This window comes from Danio aesculapii, chromosome 17, assembly GCF_903798145.1.
Source record: "Danio aesculapii chromosome 17, fDanAes4.1, whole genome shotgun sequence".
NCBI classification, from domain to species: domain Eukaryota; kingdom Metazoa; phylum Chordata; class Actinopteri; order Cypriniformes; family Danionidae; genus Danio; species Danio aesculapii.
In genome coordinates, this window is record NC_079451.1 from 44042821 (window position 1) to 44068071 (window position 25251).

At 33.1% G+C, this 25251-nt stretch overlaps 1 protein-coding gene across 1 annotated transcript in view; it reads right to left on the bottom strand.

The window, feature by feature from the left end:
- The window catches only part of akap6 (A kinase (PRKA) anchor protein 6), a 324063-nt gene that overhangs the window by 226640 nt on the left and 72172 nt on the right, over nucleotides 1-25251 (bottom strand). Inside the window, 1 exon segment of the mRNA XM_056476530.1 lies at nucleotides 18900-19022. Within this exon segment, the coding sequence (XP_056332505.1) occupies nucleotides 18900-19022 (123 nt within the window).

The following is a 25251-nucleotide window of genomic DNA, read 5'->3' on the forward strand; positions in this document are numbered from 1 at the left end:
TGCAGCATCAGTATAGATCAATCAAATGTATCAAATGTATTAAATGAGTGTGCACAGCTGCTCATATCATTTTACGGAGATAAATATCTGATTTCAAGTCGTTCAGATCATAAATCACTATACAAAATGACAATCAAAAAACTATCCAATCATCTCAGACCTACAGTTATGTGAGAAAGAACTGAGATCTCATTCGGGATGTTTCTTTCTCCACAGGACTCTTTTCTTGAACTTGCCATTCGTTTCCATCCCAGTGAAACAAACACTCATAAGTCATATTAAGTGCTTGAGCAAGAATGTATATAATCTCCTGCTGCGCTGTCGACATACAACCTTTAAACACCCTTCACACACTCCTTGATCTCAAACGAGCATTATTCATACATCCTCAGAGGAATGAAGCCCATCTCTCTGTATTTGTCCGAGTCTATATCCCGCCATCCGCACGCTGTTGAATTATTAACAAACGACAGCCATCCCTCTAATTCATCATCCGCGGCATAAACTAATATTCAAATGACGTTATAAAACTGAAGCCGTTTCTCCCACAGTCGCGCCCTCCAGAGAATGACCTCAGACTGAGCAACTGCACTCCCGTCTCTTGATTTTCTGTCTTCAAGTCAGCATGAAATGGAAGTTGAGATAGTCTTTTCTTCTCTTTTGTGGCGTATGCCCGAATGAAAGCTTATGGAAACTTGTTTCTTTCATGGGGTGTGTGTGTGTGTATCTTTTATTCCTTACGTTGTGGCGACCAACTGTCCCCATAAGTATAGCAATACCAGTATACTTAAACATTTTTGGTCCCCATAAGAAAAACGGCTCATAAATCACACAGAATAAAGTATTTTGAAAATGTAAAAATGCAGATTGTTTCCCGTGAGCATTGGGTTTAGGGGTAGGGTTGGGGAAGGGGTTTAGAGTATACAATGTGTACAATATAAAAATCATTACGTCTATGGGAAGCCCACATAAAGATAGCTGTACAAGTGTGTGTGTGTGTGTGTGAATATATATATATATACATATTTGCATATATACACACACATTAATGCATTCATTATCCTTCTTGCTTAGTCCCTTATTTATCAGGGGTCGCCACAGTGGAATGAACCGCCAACTATTCCAGCATATGTTTTACGTAGTGGATCCCCTTGAAGTCACAATACATTGCTGGGAAACATCAACACAATCTCTCTGCAATTCGTAACTTTCTCGTAATGATCTCATTCATACAATTTAGTATTTGCTTATCCCCCAATGACTGCTGGGTTTAGGGGCGAAGTTGGGTACCAGATCGGGTAACAAATCTAGCATGTTACCAGTGGTGTCATGGACAAAAGTGAAGAGGATTACTGTCCAAACAGCTTACAAAACATGATTTTCATCATAGGCGGCCTTTAAAAAATTAAAAACTGCCTTTATTCTTACTGATATAAAACAAATAAGACTTTCTCCAGAAGAAAAACTATCACCGGAAATACTGTGAAAAATCTCTTGCTCTGTTAAACATCTTTTGGGAAATATTTGAAAAAACAAAACCACAGGATGGCGAATAATTTTGACTTCAAATTTATATATATATATATGCTTTTTATTTAATAAAAAAATAGTTTTCCCCATCGTAGAAATTAGCTAATTTAAAACACTTTCAGATTGGACCTGATTTTGTCAGATGAGGAATTGATGTTTGTGGTTTGCGATTAGTCGATCTCATATGATTGGCAGGTCCCCTCTTCCTACCACCAGTAAACACGCAATCAATCATCATTCCATTAAAAAACACAACAATTGTCAATTTTGATTTGATGGTGACTTCCAAAAACCCACATGACAGCATGTGGCGCTCAGAATCCATCAATCGGGTTTCTCCAACTCTCAGTCATGTGTACGCTTCCCAACAGGCTGCCCATTTACTCTGATGTCTCTATTTCAATGATAACCATTTTTTGCTCTCCCACCAAACACTCCCCCCCTATTCTTGCCCTCCAGTGGGTGCAGGAGAGAGAAGAAAAAAACTTTCATGTTGATTGGTTTTGATAATACCCAGCGCTCTCGAACGGGGGGCTCTCCAATTGCTAGAGTAATCAAAGAGTGGAGAGCATTATCCTGCGTGGGGATGTGCTTTTGAAGATGTGCGGAGGGGCGACGGGTGGGATCCAGGGGGTGGTGGGCCGTGTTCCCGCTGGGGGCCCGCGGTTCAGCCGCCTAGAGCCATCCTCACCTTCGATTCTCATCTCCTCAGATCTCGCTCGGCCCTGTTTCACGCCATTACCGACCGTTCTGATCTGACCAGCGCCATGGAGGGCAGGCTCGCTTTCACCTTCAGCTGTCTGACGGCCTGTCTATCTGACAGCAAACCTGACACAAGAGACGCAGCACTGGCTAAAGTGTAAAGTGTAGCCATTTCTTCCTGCTGTCACAGATGCCTGCTCAAACATGCGGTCAAGCAAACTACACTGAAAAAAAAAATGCAATGACAAAGAGTTGAGACATCCAATATTTTATGTTGCTTTAACTTATTTTACTACGTTAATCAATCTTTCGAGTTCAAATGGAAGCAAAACTAACTATATTGATTTCACTTTGCTAGTTTTGTGGTAAACAATTACTGTCTTAATGTCATTAAGAAAAACAAAATCGTTTCTGAAAATGCACTTCCTGTTTGTATTCAGTTCAATTATCAGATTACGTCTGTCTGAGATATTGGGCGTGGCTAACATACTTAACCACGCCCCTCCAACTGTCAGTTTTGACAACAAACAGAAATGGTGAGGAGGAGGAGGTGTCTGTTAGGTTGTAATAACTCTCCCAAATCCTTTCCTCAACCTTTCTGAATGAAATGCCTACTTTACTACATCCAATAAGCTTGCAGTAGAAAAAACAAGCCACGCCCACTTCTCATTTAATATACTGTTTCTTTAGGAAGTTTGGTAGATGTTAGTTGAGAAGACTAGAAAAGTTTGATTAAACTAAAGAATTTAAGGTGGCAATATTTTTTTTAACACGTACTCATGCTAATTTTGCTGTATTTATACAGACAACTATCTTCTGTGTGAATGGAAAAGGATTATAAGGATTATGTTTATACAAAATGTGTAGTGTATAATATGAGTGGGGACTTTTAATTTTGTATAAGCCCGATTAACCTGACACAAAGGTCCCTATCATACACCTGGCGCAATAAAGGTGCAAGTCGTGTTTGGCGTGATTTGTTGCTATTTTCAGACCAGCGCAACTGTAATTTTCACATTTTGCACCACGTTGTTTAAATAGCAAATCCATTTGTGCCACTTAGTGGTCTCATCTGTGTTCCGGTCTAAAATGAAGGTGTGTTAAGGCGCACCGTACTTCAGCTTAGGCTGTGTATAATATACGGGAGCCCTTGTGCGTCTTCCTCTGCACCTGCAATTAGTCCATGAGATTGGCCAGATTGGCGAATACAGATCGAGTCATGAAATGTGATTATCGGCCGATACCGATCTTTGGCTGATTGATCGGAGCATCCCTAATTATGATGATCATATTTATGCAAAATGTGTAGTGTATAATATGAGCATACTATATGGAATAGCTGAAGCATCGGATATTGGAGTGGGTTATATGCACGGGGACTTTTAATTTTGTATAAGCCCTAATTAGGTGCTTCCAGTAAACTGTCATGCTATTATAATCTCACCACTTTTAAGATCTGGTTTGTGTAAAATCAATGATTTTCACTACACATTTGAGACACGATACAGAGTGGGTCTCATTTCCGGACAAGAAGCACAGCATTAAATTCAATTGTTCTGCGCCATGTCTTTAAAATATGGAAATGTATTTTACCACAGTATTTTCAATGATGTTTCAGCGCTCTCCTGCATCTCCTGACGGCGCATGCATTTAAACATATTTTCTCATTTTATGCTTGAACAACTAAATGAACGCTTACAGTATGCCAACCAAGTAGGACGTGATACTGGATTAACATCTATGTTGATCCTGGAACAACATTCCAATCAGAATTAAGGGATACGTTTACAATTTATGTTAGGTAAAGGCTTACAGTTAGGTTTAAGCACTTCTACAGGATCGTTATCCAACTATTATTCCACTATGATTTTGGAAATAATTTAGAGTTATGGTTGGGTTAAGGGGTAGGGAACAGGTATGGATTACATTTTCCAACAAAAATAGATGAAACATAGATGTTAATCGAGGATCGCATCGTATTTGGCAAAATCATGACGTGTCTTACAGTAAGTCTATTTAAAGGACTATATTTTAATTAAATTACATTATTGATGCTCTAAAAGAACCTTATGAAATTGAAAATAGTCACATCAATAGAATAGAATAGCAAAGTCGAGTAAAGGAGGTCGAGCCTTCTCATTTATAGCTCCTAAACTCTGGAATAGCCTTCCTGATAACGTCCGAGGCTCAGACACACTCTCCCAATTCAAAACTAGATTAAAGACCTATCTGTTCAGTAAAGCATACACTTAGTGCATCACTAAGCGGGCTTCCACACAGGTTCTGCATCTTGTTGATATACACTATGAACAGCAGCTACACTAATTATCTTCTTTATTCTCCATTTCCACCTGGGGATACTCTTCCCGAGGCCCTCAGACTATGCAGAGTCAATGATCCGATCCAAGACCAACGACGAGATGATCCCAAGGTTTCCATATCCTGGACCAGGCCGTATCCTGAGCAGCTACTGTGATGGTCATGGAGGAGTGGAGAACATGAGACTGATTCCTGTGACGCTCCAAAGACAGACGAGTCTTCGCTGAGGCCAGCTTCCAGCCTCTGCCACTGAGACTGCAGCTCTGCACAAGACGTTTGGTCAGCGGAGAAATTAAAATGATCGTGCCCAACTGAGCCTGGTTTCTCTCAAGGTTTATTTTTCTTCACTTCCGCCATTAGTGAAGTTTTTTTTCCCTCTCCGCTGTCGCCTCTGGCTTGCATGGTTCAGGATCTGTAGAGCTGCGCATCGTTGGATTTGCTCTTCAATATTTGGACTCTCAGTAGTGATTCTTAAACCACACTGAACTGAGCTAAACTGAACTGAACTTAAACACTACAAATTGAATTACACTGTTCCTATTTACTATTTACTATGACCTTTTATGTGAAGCTGCTTTGACACAATCTACATTGTATAAGCGCTATACAAATAAAGGTGAATCAATGTTTTACCGATAGTTTATCACTGGCAATGCATCTAAAGTAAATTATTGAGAATATTTTGCATTGCCATTTTAAGAATTTTCAAAAACGTAGATGCTGTGAAATCACTGGTTAAAATAAATACATTATTACACAAAGCTTGAATTAAAATCAAGAATAAATAATTATTTCACAGTGAGGTTACTGAATAATGCCTACAATTGTTTTAAAATACATGCATTATGTAATTTCTTATTATTTCACATGGCTGCATATTTAATTAAGGGATTGATCTCTGAACAAAAAGAAATATTTTGCGTTTCAGTGCCATTTTTTGTGCAAAAACATCTTTTCAAAATAATGATTCGTCACCCAGGGAATGTAAGGTCAAAAAGAGTCCACTGTATTGCAGTATGCATTATGGAAAATAATATTCCATGCCGTGTGCTCTGGTTGTATGCTGCACATTTTGGCGAATGTAAGCAGGTCCCTCAGGAATTCTGCATCCATAAAATGGAAACCATGAACAGTATACAAACTGAATCCTGCAGTGCTATAAAGGAACACTATACCCCACCTAAAATTACCAATGCACATGGAGAAAGTATGCAGTACGCAAGATACTGTTGACCTTGTAAAACCTGACATGAAACAATAGTAAAAAAAAGTATTTTATACTAAATATATACACTGTTAACGAGTTTTGTAAATGACAGTATTAACTGTAATGTGAACTTTATTTTACAGTAGGTTATGCAGTATGTTACTGTATTTTAAAGTTATATTGTGAAAAATGACTACAGTAAAGATATACAATACTGCAAATAACTATTAGCAAGATAAATGGTGTTTTAAATGTAAACACAGTATTTTTGCTGTAATTGAGTTACAGTAAATTCCTGGTGACTGCTGTCAGTAAGTTACCGCAAATTCTATAGGAAATTGTTAACAGTGTAGCTCTTCTTGAAAATTCTCAGTTTTTATACACATACTGTGTATTGACTAGGTATATGTTTGAGTAAAATGGTTATATAGTGGTCTCGTTATTCGCGGGACTTATGTTTTAAATATAACTTGCAATAGGTGAAATCCGCAAAGTAGTCCGCTTTATTTTTTACAATTATAGATGTTTTAAGGCTGTAAAACTCTTCACTACACACTTTATACATACTCTTTTCTCAGACAGGCATCAACTTTTTTAAAACACTTTTCTCTCGTTTAAACACTCTGAAAGATTAAACTTTTGTAGAAAAATAAGTCCAGTGTTATGGAATGATAATGTTGGCAATCCAGCGTCTTTTTCCTGCAGTCACTGATCCACAAAACTAAAGCAGACTCCATCCTCAAGGGGGTCGCACACCTGATGCGCCGTGTCAAGGGGGTCGCACACCTGATGCGCCGTGCACATGACAGTTGAAAGTAACACACACCGAACACGCACATTCGCATGTTATTTAAAATGAAATTATTCAGATGGCGCTCTGTGGCACGGCAGAAATATGAACAGTGTCCTGAGTCTTAGCTGGCACCGCAGACAGCAGCTGACTTGCAGCGCCGGTGTGCGTACCCTAATATAAACCTATGTTTACAATTCTAAAAAGCATGGCGCTGAGTGGTGCAGCACATGTGTGCAACCCCCTTTACGATGGTCTTGCTGCGGACAACCATTTTTGCATCCTTGTTGGAACTCATACTGCAAGCAATCTAGCAAGATTTATATTAATTTGGCAAGCTGAGCGCATTCTGTACTGTACAGGAGACACTGTGGAGATTGATTGATAATGGTCTACATCCAATTAGGACGCAGAACACAATGCCCTGTTTAAAAAAAAGCAAGTTAAATTACTCAAAAAAAGTCTGTGAAACAGCAAGGCCACGAAAGGTGAGCCGCATTATAGCGAGCGACCACTGTGCTCGTTTTATTATTTAAAATGCTGATAAGTTACTCACCGCCCAATGTTGATAACATTTATTCTGAATTTTAGTTGTTAGATTACACTATGATAACACACAATACGCCACTGCAACACATGAAAAATGGGATATTTTCCATATTTTGGATAATTATGTTCCATACTTTGGCCATAATTTTTCTGCGTTTTAGCTAGCATGTAGATTTTAGGTGACAAATCATATTTTCACACATACAGTGCATCCAGAAAGTATTCATAGCGCTTAACTTTTTCCACATTTTTTAATGTTACAGCCTTATTCCAAAATGGATTAAATTAATTTATTTCCTCAAATTTCAACACACAATACCCCATAATGACAAAAAAACTCAAGGATATTCTCTGGGCAAATTTACTACCATTTTGTTATGTTGGGGATCAAAACATCCACTAAATTAAATTGCTGTAAAATTGCTTCAGATTAATATTTTTTCACATTTTTTGGCATAAATCTGTTAATCAACACCATTCCTGATCAAAACTACTGATTGTTTAGAAAATTACAGGATTTTAGCTCTTCAATTGCCAAAATCATAAATGATGTCCCAGATTTAGTGAAAAAATATAAGACTATATTTTAAGCTTGTCCAAAAAAATGTTTCTTGATTTGAGAATTTTTAGATATTCAGACTAGAAACAAAACAAAAACTCCAGGTACAAAGATTTTTTTGCAGTGTAGAATAGCATCTGAAAGCACTAATCAGACACAAGTAAACAAGCCCTGAGTTCAGCAACTAAGAAAAGAGGCCGTCACACATAATAAACGAATGGTGTGATGTTTGAGAATGTATGGAGAGGGCCAAGTCTCTCTCTCTCTTTCTCTCTCTAAACTTTGTGGCATCAGAAAGCGGAGCGGGACGAGACGGGTGATGGATCAGCAGGTGAGAGAATTTATCACTCATGACAGACACGAGAGAAAGTGAGGAGAGCTTATTTATGACTTGGGATACAGGCTGAAATTGATATCCTTTACAGAGCTAAACGCCTTTAAAATGAGTAAACAAACTGAAGGCGAAAAAAGGCAGAATAAACAGATATCCATCACTGATTTATGCTACAACAAAATGCACTGGTAATAGGGTGTAATATCAATTTTTGGTGCACATGGCAAGGACACTCTTACACACTTTAAAAAAAAAAAACGTTAGCTGTAATAATCCCTTCAGCTATAACTGAGGCCATATCAATAGTGCTTAATCTTATTAAGACTCTTTATATGTCCAATTCAAGGTTCAGCCTAAGCAATGTCATGTTTTATGAAACGAGGATGTGTGATATGCAACATATATTGTTAGAAATACACCTCAAAACCTGAAAGATAAAAGCTCTTACATTCATTTCATCATCTCCTTTACCTTGAAAACCCAACTCAAAGAGAAAATCCAATGTGCTCATGCCTGCAGTTCGAGTGCAAGTTGATTCCTAAAGCAGGAGTGAGTTTTGTTTGTTGTGACGTTACAGATTTGTCAATATTTGACTGAATAACTCTTAAACATTAAACGGAAACGTGTTATTTTTAGCAAACGGCATTAAAAAAAATCTCTAAATGACAATACTTTTTATTTTAAATTTGGAACTAATGTTATCAGACGTTTATAGAATAAAACAATATTAACATTTTATTCAAAGCCATTTAAGGAAATTAAAATGTTTACAATATGTATTTATTGAATAAGTGTGGTTTATTTATAAACTCATTTCGAGAGGATCACGTGCTTATGATCAACACGGCTGGCTCCTCATTAGCTCCGTAATGTGACCCATCAGATAATTACGGAAGCGTTATAAATAACCAGAGTTTTTTCACTCCAGTTATCTTCGTCTTGAAGCTTCCCCCTCCTTCCACCCCTACTTCCTCCCTCTTTTTCCGATAGGGCGACACGGTGGCCCAGTGGCTAGCACTGTTGCCTCACAGCAAGAACACCGCTGGTCCAACCTCCTATCAGGCTGGTTGGTGTTTCTGTGCGGAGTTTACATGTTCTCTCCGTGTTCGCGTGGGTTTCCCCCGGGTCCCCCGGTTTCCTCCCACCGTCTAAAAACATATACCATAGCAATAGATTAAACCAAATTAGCACCGAAAACAACCCTAGTTTACACTTCTCACGCGGCGACAAGCAGGGGAGTTCTCGAGACATACCTGAGCTCGAACTCCCCTCTCGCCCTTCTAACGGGAGGGAGCCCCGGGCTCGAGGATATTACGAGCTCAGGGCTCTCTCCCGGGACAGCATGCCAAATACGCTTTATTGATTATCAGCTAAGTGTGAACTCTTGAAACTAAACAGGCCGTGGTGTATGTGTGTGAATGAGTATGTATGGGTGTTTCCCAGTACTGGCTTGCAGCTGGAAGGGCATGCCCATTCCGCTGTGGTGACCCTTGATGACCAAAGAGACTAAGCCGAAGGAAAATGAATGACTAAATCATGTCTTATAATATTCTAAGTGCACTCAAAAAAATGCTGGGTTATTGTAATACAATGATGGGTCAAATAAGGACAAATTTCAATTAAATGATGCTTTTCAACCCAAAAAATCTGCTTTGTCCATATTTGCTTTTTACAACAACCACCCAGCATTTATTTTGACTGTGTTTTAATAATAAGCAAGCAGACATTATCAACTTTAAAGCCCTTTTCATCCATTTCATCATCACCTTCACAGCATAAACCTCAACCTCAAAGTGTTCATGAACGAAGCCTCACAGTTTGAACACACAAAGCTGGAATCTGCATTTCAAGTTGTGAGCTGCGAGTTTTGTTTCCACAGATTTGTTTGGTCTTCACATGTGAGGTGCTAGTGCTTTGTTCTGCTAGCTCTTGGCGTGTGTTTGTTTTGCGATGCTGAAGCGCCTGGCGAGGATCAGACATGAGGGCACGCAGGTTATCGCTTACTTGACATCAATAGATGTGCCACAGGAACCAGTGGACCGCAAACCTCCCCCTGTCCTAATCCCCAAATCTGAGAGACAGAGAGGAGGGAAAGCTGCTGGGCGAGGAGGTGTCTGGAGACAGATTGGGGTTTTGCGGTGTGGAAGTTTGAAGGAATTTGAGGATTTGGGGTTGGGCTGTGAGAAGGGCGGCCCATAAGTCTTACCTGGATCACCAATGCAGTGCTTGTTATAAAAGAGACACACTGAAAAAATAAGTCATTGGATTTACTCAATTGTTTTTAGGGTTAACAATTTATATGGGCTGATTTTAAACAAAATAATTAAGTTGGACATTACTAAATTTAATTAGTCTGTTTATATTCAGCCCATATATATTGTTTGCAACCACTTACCTTAAAAAAATTGTAAATCCAATGTATCATTTTACTTTTCAGTGCCGTTTACCCAACAAAAAACATACAATTCTGCCTTAATTTACTCTTACTGTATATTTGTCATTCCAAACTGGTATATATAAGGAGATATTTACATATATATATTATTGGTTAATTAAACTCAACAGGGTTCAGTGTTCTTCAATATTTTTTATATTAATATTTTATATTAGTTATATAAAATGTTATATTATGTCAATATACAGACTTAATAGACTAATTGCAATTAATTCCAGAATGGAAAGCCTGTTTTGACATAATATTTGTGTGCATTTTATATATTTATTAAGCATTTAATTTGTGATCATCACTGTCAATTTTTTTTTGCAATTTGTAACATGTTGCTTATTTATTGTTTTTTTATGGTTTTATTATTGCGGTATGACTTCTGGCTTGTTACTGGGATCTTATGCAAGCTTGTAATTCTCTGCAGTTTCGATTGTTAATGTATATCTTGTAACGCTTCGAGTTTAAGAAAAGTGCACAATAAATAAAATGTATTATTAATATTAATGTTAATGTTAATATTAATATTAATGTTATTATTATTATTATTATTATTATTATTATTATTAATACTATTATTATTGTTATTATTATTATCATCATCATTAATATTATTATTATTAGTAGTAGTAGTAGTATTATCATTATTAATATTATTATTATTATTGTCATTATTATTATTATGATTGTTATTATTATTATTATTATTGTTATTATTATTATTATTATTATTAATTTTATTATTATTTTAATGATGATGATTATTATTATTATTATTATTATTATCGTCAATATTATTATCATTATTATTATCATCATTAATATTATTATTATTATTATTATTCGTTTATTTTTACTATTATTATTATTATTATTATTATTATCATTATTATTTTATTTTTATCAATATTATTAATATTATTATTATCATTATTATTATTATTATTATCATTATTATTTTATTATTATTATTATCATTATTGTGATAAAATCATATACATAAAAACTAAACTTTTTGTCACCTTAATATTTAAATATTTAAGTTATATTTTATATCTAAATATAAAAGCATTTTCTCAAATAAATGCACTCATGTGTGTATTTATATGTGTATACACATACATTGTCAAAAAATTTGATTAAATCACAATACTTTTTCACAATACCAGCACTATTGAATATAAATTATTATTTTATGTTACAAATGGCAAAAGGCCAAATAATCAGTTTAAAATTTATTTTTAAATGAACAATACTAGAGACTTAATATATATAATATAATATAATATAATATAATATAATATAATATAATATAATATAATATAATATATATAATATAATATAATATAATATAATATAATATAATATAATATAATATAAGTCAAATTATCATAGTATTTATTATAATTTACTATATATTATTATGCTATTAAAGTGTATTTTAAAGTAAAGTTTAACTAAAGTAAAATTTTACTTATATACACTAAAATATTTAAAAATGTATTAAAACATATTAAACACCGGTTGCTTAAGAATGGCTCTGGCTGCATTACAAATCCCTTCATTCCAAATATATTGCATGCAAGATTTGGACATTTGCATTTAAATACTCAAATCATAGTATGTGCAAAGTACATTAAAAAAGCATTTCTCACTCGAAGTATGTTTTGCTGCTTGTATATTACTTCTATAATTTGAGCTACAATAACACAATTCTACAGGTTTTTTGGGACAGCTTAATGTATTTTGTTCAATCCAGCCTAATTTGTTAAACTTACTTAATTGATTTGTGTTGGGACAACATGGATGAATTGTGTGGAATCCTTCATTTCTTAAAGTGCTGGTGTATTTTGAAGTTCATGGATGTTTTATGGGATAATATTGCCAACATCCCTTGCTACAAAGGAAGAAGAGTTCATGATGTTTCCCAAGTGAAATAAACAACTTTAAAATCCCTAAAGTGGTTTACTGGCGACTCCGCTGGTGTTTTGATGGTTTTAAAGAGGTTTTGTGCACTCAAGTCCCTGGGTCAGGCTGAAAACCAAGCTAAAACTTCTTAAACCAGCAAACCTCATATATGGGCTGGTTTTGTGAGGTTTTCTTCTAACTTTTTAGATGGATAAAACCTGAGATGGACACAAGGTCAGATCTGTGCCTGCAGTCTTTCTCAATCTTTTTTTTCACTCAGAAGCTCCTTACTTTTACTGTACATGCATCATATCCTCTATATAACATGTCTCTGAGCAAACATTTGATCAACTATCAGACAGATCCGCAATAATATAACATTAACTATAGGCTGCACAATATATCCTTTCAGCATTGATTTCACAATGTGCGCATCCGCAATAGTCACACTGCAAGATATGCATTGTTGAGTCTTAATTAGCTGACCAGGACCTACAGAATTGTATTTAATTACTGTATTTATACGGAATTTATGCAACAAAAAAGTTTTTCTTTGTCTTGTTTCAAGTCCAAATATCTACATTTCAAACCAAAACCAAGATTATTTTACTCTCATGGAGGATTTTTTTAAGAAAAACTCAAAAAAATCTAAATAATTTGACTTATTTCTTCTGAAGGTGAAAATGAAACAATATTTTTACTAATAATTTTTTGATATTTGGACTAGAAACTTTTTTTTTCATTGTGTTCAATACCTGAATACTGTTAGACTCCTCAGAAAATAGTCCAAAAGAGCTGTACAAAAAAGGAGCTAGAGCTATTCATATCGCATTATATAATTGCAGAAAAATAAAATACAACAATATCAGATTTTTCCAATATCCTGCAGCCCTAATATATACTATTATATACTGTGTGTTCTTCAATAAAATTGGAATTTAAATAAATATTTTAAATACAATTTTATTGTTATTTTAAATGAGATTTTTAAAAATTATTTCATATTTTCATTTATTACATTATTAACAACAGTATTACAAAATATTTATTCATTCATTCATTTTCTTTTTGGCTTAGTCCCTTTATTAATCCGGGGTCGCCACAGCGGAATAAACTGCCAGCAAAGAACCCTGAGCTCTGAGATAATTCAGCCCAGGATTCCCGCATGAAAGGGCATCCGAGATCAGGTAGGTCTCGAGAGCTCCCCCTGGTAAAAGGAGTAAAAGGAGGAGATGGGGTGGAAGGGGGGATTCCTCCAAAACAAAGATATGGCAGTAAGGTGGAATCTGCCTATTTAGGATCAATCTGATTGGATTATTGCTGATTACAGTCGAGAGACCAGCCGCTATCATTCATATCACGTGCTCCTCAGGAAATTAGTATATAAAACTTCAAATATCACATTTGAAAATTTGCTAAATATTATATGAATAATGTATTTATTGCATAAACAACTATGCACAGTGAAAAAATCCTGGTATCCTAAATTTTTTAAGCTAAATCAAATTAACCTTATGAGTCCATTGAACTTATATTATGTTAAACTGACTTAAAACAATTTGCTGATGATATGATTAATTAATCATATAATTTTTTACAGTGTACACAATTATATAAAAAGTCAATATATAATGTCATGTCATGTCATGTCATGTCATGTCATGTCATGTCATGTAATATAATATAATATAATATAATATTAAATAATATAATATAATATAATATAAAATAATATAATGGAATATAATATAATGGAATATAATATAAAATAATATAATATAATATAAAATAATATAATATAATATAGTATTAAATAATATAATATAATATAATATAATATAATATAATATAATATAATATAATATAATATAATATAGTATTAAATAATATAATATAATATAATATAATATAATATAATATAATATAATATAATATAATATAATATAATATAGTATTAAATAATATAATATAATATAATATAATATAATATAATATAATATAGTATTAAATAATATAATATAATATAATATAATATAATATAATATAATATAATATAATATAATATAATATAATATAGTATTAAATAATATAATATAATATAATATAATATAATATAATATAATATAAAATAATATAATATAATATAGTATTAAATAATATAATATAATATATTGTAATATAATATAATATAATATAATATAATATAATATAATACAATATAATATAATATAATATAATATAATATAATATAATATAAAATAATATAATATAATATAATACAATATAATACAATATAATATAATATAATATAAAATAATATAATATAATATAATATAATATAATATAATATAAAATAATATAATGTAATATAATATAATATAAAATAATATAATACAATACAATATAATATAATATAATATAATATAATATAATATAATATAATATAATATAATATAATATAATATAATATAATATAATATAATATAATATAATATAATATAATATAATATAATACAATACAATACACTGAAAAAAATGATGTCTGCAAAATTTAAATTTAAAACACAATTTAAATGTGTTGAATTTAGACAAACAAGGTAAATTTTGTATTTTTCTATCTAATTTGTTTGTTTAATTGTTTACAGCCACTTAACTTAAAAAAAATAGTAAATTCAAGGAGTCATCTTTGAATCATTTTTTTTCAGTGTATAATATAATATAATGCTTCAACCTAGACACCAAAAATGTTCTTTTAAAAATGCCATTAATATTATTAATTTTAATGTATAAACAACCACAGTAATTACCTCTAAAATGCCATAGACTGCTATTATTGGATGAATGCACTGCAAATAATCCACAACACTTCTTTAAAGGTTCTTCAATCACCATTTTACACATCGTCCTTTCAGTCCAAACCAATCAGAGGATGCCACGCAATTGAACTCAGTGCTTTATGTACTAACGAACACATAAAGAATGGCTTTAATGTGTGTGTGTGTGTGTGTGTGTGTGTGTGGATGCTGGAAAGCAGGAGCACAACTCACTATCTGTGTGACTGGAGGCCCTTGTTTCTGTGTCTCATTTGGAGGCCGATGTGAGTGTGTGAGTGTGTGTGTGTGTGTGTATGTGTGTGTGTGTGTGTGTGTGTGCATGTGTGTGTGTGTGTGTGTCGTTAATGTGATTCAGAGACCTGGATCCGCCACCCAGTGCAATCAATAGCTGTTTCATTTCACAATCTCTCAATGCCTTATAAAGAAAGCCCACTCCTTTTCTCTCTCTTTTCCTTCTCTTCCTACCCTGCAACAGCCAACCTCCTCCTTACGGCTCTCCTGTGGGTACCGGAAAGATCCACACACACACACATATGAACACTGACGGACACAAACACACACACACTCTCCCACCTGCCAGCTGGACTTAATGCCCAGACATTAAACCTGCGAGCACATCCTGAGAGCCTGAGCGCTGGATGAGAGACAGCGAGTGTGTGTGACCCTGCTCTCCAAATCAATAAAAATGACTGAAGCTCCTCACTATAAAACACAATGTGATTTTCCTTCCCGCGGTATACAGACGGCTGCTCGCATGGACAGATGGATAAACAAACACGCTAACGCTTTTCTCAGACGCTTCGTGATCCCGCAAGGAAAGACTCGCTGGTCATAATATCTCAACTGCTCCTCCTTGAGAGTCATTAGATTTAAGGAGATGTTTGCTCTGATCTCAGGTGTCTCTCCAGAAGAAGGAAAAACTATTACTATTATTTTAAGCATTAGAGATCCCAACTAGTAGTGCCAAAATGTATATAATATAATATAATATAATATAATATAAAATAATATAATATAATATAATATAATACAACAATATAATATAATATAATATAATATAATATAATATAATATAATACAACAATATAATATAATATAATATAATATAATATAATATAATATAATACAACAATATAATATAATATAATATAATATAATATAATATAATATAATACAACAATATAATATAATATAATATAATATAATTTAATATAATATAATATAATATAATATAATATAATATAATATAATATAATATAATATAATACAACAATATAATATAATATAATATAATTTAATATAATATAATATAACAATATAATATAATATAATATTATAATATAATATTATATAATATAATATAATATAATATAAATTAATATAATATAATATAATATAATATAATATAATATAATATAATATAATATAATATAAATTAATATTTTCTATAGGATGCTTACAATATTATATTAGTTAGTACTATAGTACTATTAGTAGTATCATACAATAAATACTATTTACTATAAAATATTTATTCATATACATTAGATTAGTCAGTACTAAAGCCAAATTTGGAGCTAATCTAACTAAAAATATAAAAATAATATATTAAAAATAATATTAAAAAAATATTGAATGTAACAAAATTAAATGTTAAAATATTTAAAAATATATTTAAAAATATATTTAAAAAAAGACAAAAAAATTAAGAGAAATTTTTTGCAATATTAAAATATTATATAAAATATATAAACGTTATTTTATATTTAATATATATAAAATATAAAATAAAAGTATAGAAAAAAAAAATCAAGAGAAACACAAAATATCTAAAATTTGGTAAAGATTTAGTAGTTTCTAATATTTTTGCAATATTTTGCATGCATATTAAATGTATTATGTATTATACTTTCATATAAATGTTTATACATGGTCATATAGTAGATTTCCATATAATATAATATAATATAATATAATATAATATAATATAATATAATATAATATAATATAATATAATATAATATTAAATGCAAATGACATATATAAAACACATGTTCATGTTTAGATTTCCCATATATAAAATATGTCATTTATGAATTTAAAAATATTGTAAATATAGCCGTTTACATTTTTTTCAACCATTGTAATAACAAATATTACCAGTGCTCAGTATATATGAGTGCACCCCTCACAAATCTCTCATTTAAATTTAATTTTCTATAGGATGCTTTACAACATTATATTGGTTATACTATAATACTATAAATACTTTAAATATTACGTTTACAATAATATATTTATTCATATACATTACATTAGTCAGTACTGAATATTTGGAGCTAATTTAACTAAAATTATTAAAATAATATATAAAAATAATATGAAATAAATCTTGAATATAACAAAATTAAATGTTAAAATATTTAAAAATATATTTTAAAATATATTTTAAAAAAAGGAAAAAAAAATCAAGAGAAACAAAATATATCTACAATTTTTGCAATATTTTGCATGCATTTAAATGTATTATCTTTATATTTCTAAAATGTTCGATGACTAAAATATTATTTTAATAAATATATCTGTTTAATAAATCTGTTTTGTTCAAATGCACCAATATATGACCAATATTCACTGAGAAATGGATAAAAATGTTCATTTTCAAAATGATGTGAACTCATTTATGCTGAGCACTCTACATATATGTTCAAATATACAAGCTATAATTTCATACATACATGTTTATACATGGTCATATACCAGATTTCCACATGAGATTTTATTAGATATTAACAGTGCTCAGCATCCAGTTGAAGTCAGAATTATTAGCCCTCCTTTGATTTTTTTTTCTTTTTTAAATATTTCCCAAATGATGTTTAACAGAGCAAGGAAATTTTCACAGTATGTCTGATAATATTTTTTCTTCTGGAGAAAGTCTTATTTGTTTTATTTCAGCTAGAATAAAAGCAGTTTTAAATTATTTAAAAGCCATTTTAAGGTCAAAATTATTAGCCCCTTTAAGCTATATATTTTTTCACTAGTCTACAGAACAAACCATCATTATACAATAACCTGCCTAATTACCCTAACCTGCCTAGTTAACCTAATTAACCTAGTTAAGCCTTTAAATGTCACTGTAAGCTGTATAGAAGTGTCTTGAAAAATATCTAGTCAAATATTATTTACTGTCATCATGGCAGAATTAAATAAATCAGTTATTAGAAATGAGTTATTAAAACTATTATGTTCAGAAATGTGTTGAAAAAATCTGCTCTCCTTTAAACAGAAACTAGAAAGTACATATACAAAACCAGCTAATAACAAATTATTGAATTACTGTTCCATTGCCCTCTTTTAAAATGTAAATGCACACGAATGTATCATGTCCAAATACATTTCTGGGCCAAATGATGTCTGAAATGATGTCTACAATAGTTTTATAGCTCTAAAATCTCATTTGTTTCTTAACAGTTTTGAATTCCTCCTATACAAAACTCTAGCACAAACACCTGAGGCGAGGCTGATTTTTAAATAAAACAACAACTGAGAGACACGACGAAAGAGCAACATTTGAGCAAAACAACAACAACAACAACAACAACATCAAATATTGTGAGAGGAAAATTCAAGTAGTATAAGAGTGTGCATGATCATCACAGTGTTGAAACCTTTGTGGCCATGTTTTTGCACACTGAAGGATATCGACGGAGAGACGTTTACTTACAAGGTGAGTTTCCAGGTAGAGTCTGAGGCTGTCGATATCGGCTCTGGGCGGCGTCCAGTTTTCTGTGGTTTCTAGAGCGTCTCTCAGCCAGCAGATGAACTCGTCCAGTTTACTGACAAAACCCTGCAAGAACAAACACACCACACGGTCAAAACACTGCAAATGGGATTGTTCTGCCATCATAGAGAATCTGCACCAACGTGTTACACAACAAACAGGACTTCAGAAAAAGAATCAAGCGTTTCGATAAGGTTTGATAAACTGATAAAAGTTACGGAGTGAGGGTTTGCATTTGTCAAAAGCACACAATGCTTAAGGGAATGTCACACAGTAGCTGCCCTTGATGCGCCTCAGTGGCTTTTTAACTTGAAGAGTGTTTGGTGTGTAAACACTGCCATCTGCTGGATGAAAATATATATATATATATCTACAGCACAGACTCCCAACAACTGATTCCAGAAAAACCAAAAACTGTCCTTAAAGAGACAGCTCAGTGAAAAAATTGTGTCATTATATAGTTATTTGACTTTATCCATAGAGTTTCTCGGAATTTTTATTGTTTAAGTTATTTTCCACTTATTTAAATTTCCTGTGTTCTTGTGTTGGTATGTATGTATGTATGTATGTATGTATGGATGGATGTATGTATGTATGGATGTATGGATGTATGGATGTATGGGTGTGTGTATGTATGTATGTATGTATGTATGGATGTATGGATGTATGTATGGATGTATGGATGTATGGATGTATGGGTGTGTGTATGTATGTATGTATGGATGGATGTATGGATGTATGTACTGTATGTATGTATGTAAGCTAACCTGATTTCACCAAGTAGGACATATTCCTGGATTAACATCTATGCTAGCTCCTGAAAACCACAAGAATTCCTAGTGTGTTTGAGCACACTTGGCTACTAAAGCTCATTCTGATTCTGATATATTTTGGAATATATTTATTATCTGAAAGAAGATTTATATATATATATATATATATATATATATATATATATATATATATATATATATATATATAATACAAGCAAAACATGCATAAAGTGTGTTCGATTTTTATTTTATTTTATATTTACTTGTCTGCTAATATGTTATGGTCAACCAGGAGTGCTGGTTAGAACTAAAATGAAAACTCTAATTATCAATTAAGTAATTGAAGCATAAATATGTATATGAATAAATTACAATTTAAATGAACAATTAATCGACAAATAAACAGACATATTTAATTCTGTTTATTTAAATTGTGTTTTTAAATGTCATTTAATAAAGCACCGGCACTCCTGGTCCTCCATAACATGTGACCCTGGAGCACCAAACCAGTCTCGCTGTATATTGCACAGGTAGATAGTGGAAATAGCCAAAATGACATTATATGAGTCAAAATTCATCCATTCGTTCACTTTCTTTCAGCTTAGTCTCTATTTCAAAGGTCGCCACAGTGGAATGAATCGCCAACTCCAGCATGTTTTAGGCGGTGGGTGCCCTTCCAGCCACAACCCAGTACTGGGAAACACCAATACACACTCATACACACACCCAGACACTACGGCCAATTTAGTTCATCCAATTTACCAATACAGCATGTCTTTGGACTGTGGGGGAAACCGGAGCAGCTGGAGGAAACCCACGCCAACATTGGGAGAACATGCAAACTCCACACAGAAACGCCAACTGGACCTTCTTGCTGTAAGGCAACAGTGCTAACCACTGAGCCACCGTGCCGCCCAGAAAGTACCATATTTTGAAACCATCTGAAACACTTTTTTTTTACATCAAACAAAACATGCATGAAGTGCGTTAGATTTTTATTTTATTTTATATTTAATTGTCTGTTGATATGTGACCCCGGAGCATAAACCAGTTTTACTGTACATTGCAAAGGTAAATTAGTGGGAAAAGTCAAAATTACATTATATAACTCAAAATATAGATTTTTATTACGTAAAGATCATCTTCCATGAAGACATTTATTAATTATTGCATTTTCTAATGTAAATATATCAAATCTCAATTTATGATAAGTAAAATTAATCGCTAAGGATATTAACTTTGAATTTAAAGACAATAGTCTCAGTATTTAGTTTTTTTTTAACCCTCAGATTGCGGATATTCAGACAGTTATATCTATATTAATATTTATTCATTCATTCATTCATTCATTTTCCTTCAGCTAAGACCGTTATTTATCAGAGGTCACCAACTCACCAACTATACCAGCATATGTTTTACGCAGCGGATTCCAGCCGCAAGCCAGTACTAGGAAACACCCATACTCTCTCACATTCACATACTCAAACACTACGGCCAATTTTATTTACCCAATTCACTTATAGTGCATGTCTTTGGACTGTGGTGGAAAGCGGAGCACACGGAGAAAACCCAGCCGGGACTCGAACTAGCAACGTTCTTGCTGCAAGGTGCTAATAACAGTGCTAATCACTGAGCCACTATGCTATACCATTCTATGGGCTAAATATTGTCCAATCCTAACAAACCATACATCAATGGAAAGCTTATTTATTCACTTTATGATTGGATTTGTGGTTCAGGGTCACATATTTCCATTTCTGTTCTGAATTCTATTCAATTTAAAGGGTTTGTTGTGGAGTAGGGAGAAGTAAAATACATATTTATACTTTTGTAAATATATAGCTTTATTCAAGGCTACTTAGCAGCCTATTTGACATTATTTCTGTGCAATGAGATTATTTAATTTGTTGTTTTTTCCTCAAACATGCAATTTTGACTTGGTGATATGAAAAAAAGGAAAAATTATTCCCAAAATGGAAACATTAAATAGTCTATATTAGTATCTATATCAATATATCAAACATTCTGAAGTTATAGCTTTCTGAATCATACACTTTTTGATCTTTCCTGCAACTCTCAAGTCTATTTTGTAAGACTTTAGGATTCATATGGACTGCTTTATGATACATTTATTGTGCTTCTATTATTTTTATAGCACAGCTGCATTTACTTTGATGCAACACATACAAACAAGCACCATGAGAGAAAGATAATGTGTTGAAAAGAAGATGAGTTAATGTCGTCAAAATGTTTATTTTCAGGTGAACCATTCCTTCGAGCCTGTGGTTAACCAGAGGACGTGGATCTGAGCACTAATTAGAGTGACAAATCTGCTGGTTTTCAGATGTTCAGATGTCATAGACGCCCAAACGGATCAAATACCGTTCCATAAAGACTCTAATGAAGCATCTGAATGTGATATGAGCGGATTTCGCCCTTTCTCCATGGCAGCTCCTCCTGCTCATTATCTAACATTGGCGAAAATCAAAGATATTGATACAAATGACCTCTCCGCAGACGCCGGCTAAAAATCCCATAATTTATCGACTGTTTGGCCTTCACCGGCAGACGAGCTTTGAAGTGGGTGAGATTTGCTGTGCGTTCAAAGCTAAATTCTGGAGAGGAATCAAGATCTGTGTGCGAACATTATTTCAGATGTCAGAGAAAGACCTGAACGTTTCTCCTGAACCCCACTGCAGCTGCGTTTCCATTTCAATTCAAATTGCACAAATTGAAATAGCGAATTGAAATAGCGAAAGTTTATGATTACATTTGGTGTATTTTTAGGCAATTGAAAAGAGGAATATTTCACAAAACTGCATATAAAACTCTCTTTTCTTACATTAAAAGTCACATGTCGGTAAAAGTCACATGATCATTCTTTTAAAATCAGTATGAAATGCAAGTTAATATTGTCTTTTTTTCCTCTATTGTGATTTACATAATTGAAACAGTTTCTGAAATGAGATAAAAATGTACGGCGGTACATGATTTCGTCCAGATTGTTTTCAGGTACTCGATGATGACAAGAAAGAGGAGCTAAATTTTCCAGATGGAATCGTATCATATTTGCTTGAATCACTGCCTCCCATGAAGACAGAGCAGAAACACTCAACAATTGATGTTTGCTGTTTGTTTGTTTTTTGTAACTTTTGAGTTCCAGTTGTCTCAACACAAATCCATAAAGAACCAATAGCTCTGGCCTAAAAGACTGATAGACCCACCTTGAAGGACTGATATCTCCAAGCTAAAGGACTTATAGACCCGCGCTAAAAGCTCTCCCCTAAAGGATAGACCGGCCTTAAAGGACTGATAGACCCGCTCTAAAGGACTGATAGCTCCACCCTAAAGGACTAATAGCTCCGCCCTAAAGACATTCTATGTGACCAGAAGTGAAAAAAGTCATTTTGAGGGGGAAGGGAAAGCTATAATTGATTAAAGATTATGAGGGTAAAATGATTTTTTACAAAATAATGAAGTGCACAGATACATTGTTTATAACAAACACTACTATATACAATTACAATTAAAAGGGTTGTTGGTGCCAGTGGTGTAGTGGTGTAGTGGTTAGTGCGTCGACACATGCACTCCAGTGCTCACGGCGACCTGAGTTCAATTCCCGCTTCGTGGTCCAATGCCGATTTTTCCCCTCTCTCTGCTCCCTATGCTTTCCTGTCAAAATCTCTCTTGTCCTATACATTGAAGGGGAAAACCCTGAAAAAATTAAAAGGGTACATTTTCATGCCAAATTTAAAGATATAGCTACAATAAGTGGCTATTTGTAAAAGCTGCACAACTCAAAAAAAAAAAGTGGATTTTTTAATTCAGATAATTTGAATATGGACAATTTTTTCCATTGCCTTGGCATTAAAACTTATTTGTCGCACATATGTCTACTTATAGGGAGTGAGGGAAGGATGGAATGTGAGATTGACAGGCGGATTGGTGCAGCGGCAGCAGTAATGTGGTCAATGTACCGGTCCATTATGGTAAAGAAGGAGCTGAGCCGAAAGGCAAAGCTCTTGATTTACCAGTCAATCTACATTCCTGCTCTCACCTATGGTCATGAGCTTTGGGTCATGACCGAAAGGACAAGATCTTGGATTTAAGGGAGGAGCTTGGAGTAGAGCCGCTGCTCCTCCACATCAAGAAAAGTCAGCTGAGGTGACTGGGGCATCTGTTTCGGATGCCTCATGGACGCCTACCTAAGGAGGTGTTCCATGCATGTCCCACCGGGAAGAGGCCTCGGGGAAGACCCAGGACACGCTGCAGGGACTATGTCTCTCAGCTGGCCTGGGAACACCTCGGGAATCCCCCGGAGGAGCTAGAGGAAGTGTCTGGTGAGAGGGAAGTCTAGGGTTTTCTCCTAAGACTGCTGCCCCATAACCTGGCCCCAGAAAAGTGGTTCAAAATGGATGGATGGATGTCTACTTATATTAAAAATAATGGTTTTGGAGGAAGGAAACTTTCATAATGTTTCCTGATATTTAATTCTTCTGTCGTATTTCTTTTAAAAATCCAAACTCAAACAAAAAGTGCTCAGGGGTGGCTTGAAAATCAGTGCTCTTTGAGTAAGGGATTCATCAGAATAAACAGCAAAAATCAGTCCAAGACACTCAAAAATGGGGAAAAAGTATTAAAAAGCTTTTATTGAGATGCCTATTCCCTAAAACAAGGAATTTTCAGGGAATTTTAAGGAGTTTTGACAAACAGCCATGTCAATAAAGGCTTTTAATATTTTTTCCACATTTTTTAAATGTGTCTTGGGCTTATTTTTGCTGTTTATTCTTATTTATTTTAGTTTTTTCTTTTTTTATATATATTTTATTAATAAGTTTTTTATGAGTACAAAACAGAACAAAAAACATTTATACAATCTATAATACGTTTTTATACAAATGATAAGAGAAAATACAGAAAAATAAAATAAAAAAATATATATTTTTAAATAAGTGAATCAAAAAAAGCACCAGTCCATCCAAACATGCACCATATAGAGTAAATAATATACACCATAATGTATTACTTAATCAAACTCAAAATATTGAAAAGAAAGAGTGAATTTGTCCATGAATTATAAGCGCCCTACTTTCAACTTTTAAAAAGATAAACAAGGAAGAGGCCCCAGATTTTTAAAAACTTTTTAGAAGCATCTGCCTTAACAAAACGAATTCCTTCAAGCTTAAGAGCAGTAACCATTTCAGTCAGTCATTTATGAAAAGTAGGTGGTAAAGTGGGTTTCCAATCCATCAAGATTACCCTTTTAGCCACCATACCAAACATAATAAGCATTTGCTGATTATGTGACCATGCTAAGGCAGGATCATAGCATCCAAACAGGCTTAATTCCACCTAATAACAGGGCTAATAACCACTTTAAACTGTATGAGTTGTAATCTTGTATTGATAGAGCAGGTATGAATTCGCTTCAGCCCCTTTCTTTTAGTTTGGCTCGAACTGTTATATTATGCAAAAACGGCTAAGATCAAAATGATTAGACTCTTAAAAAATGTTTTGATTGG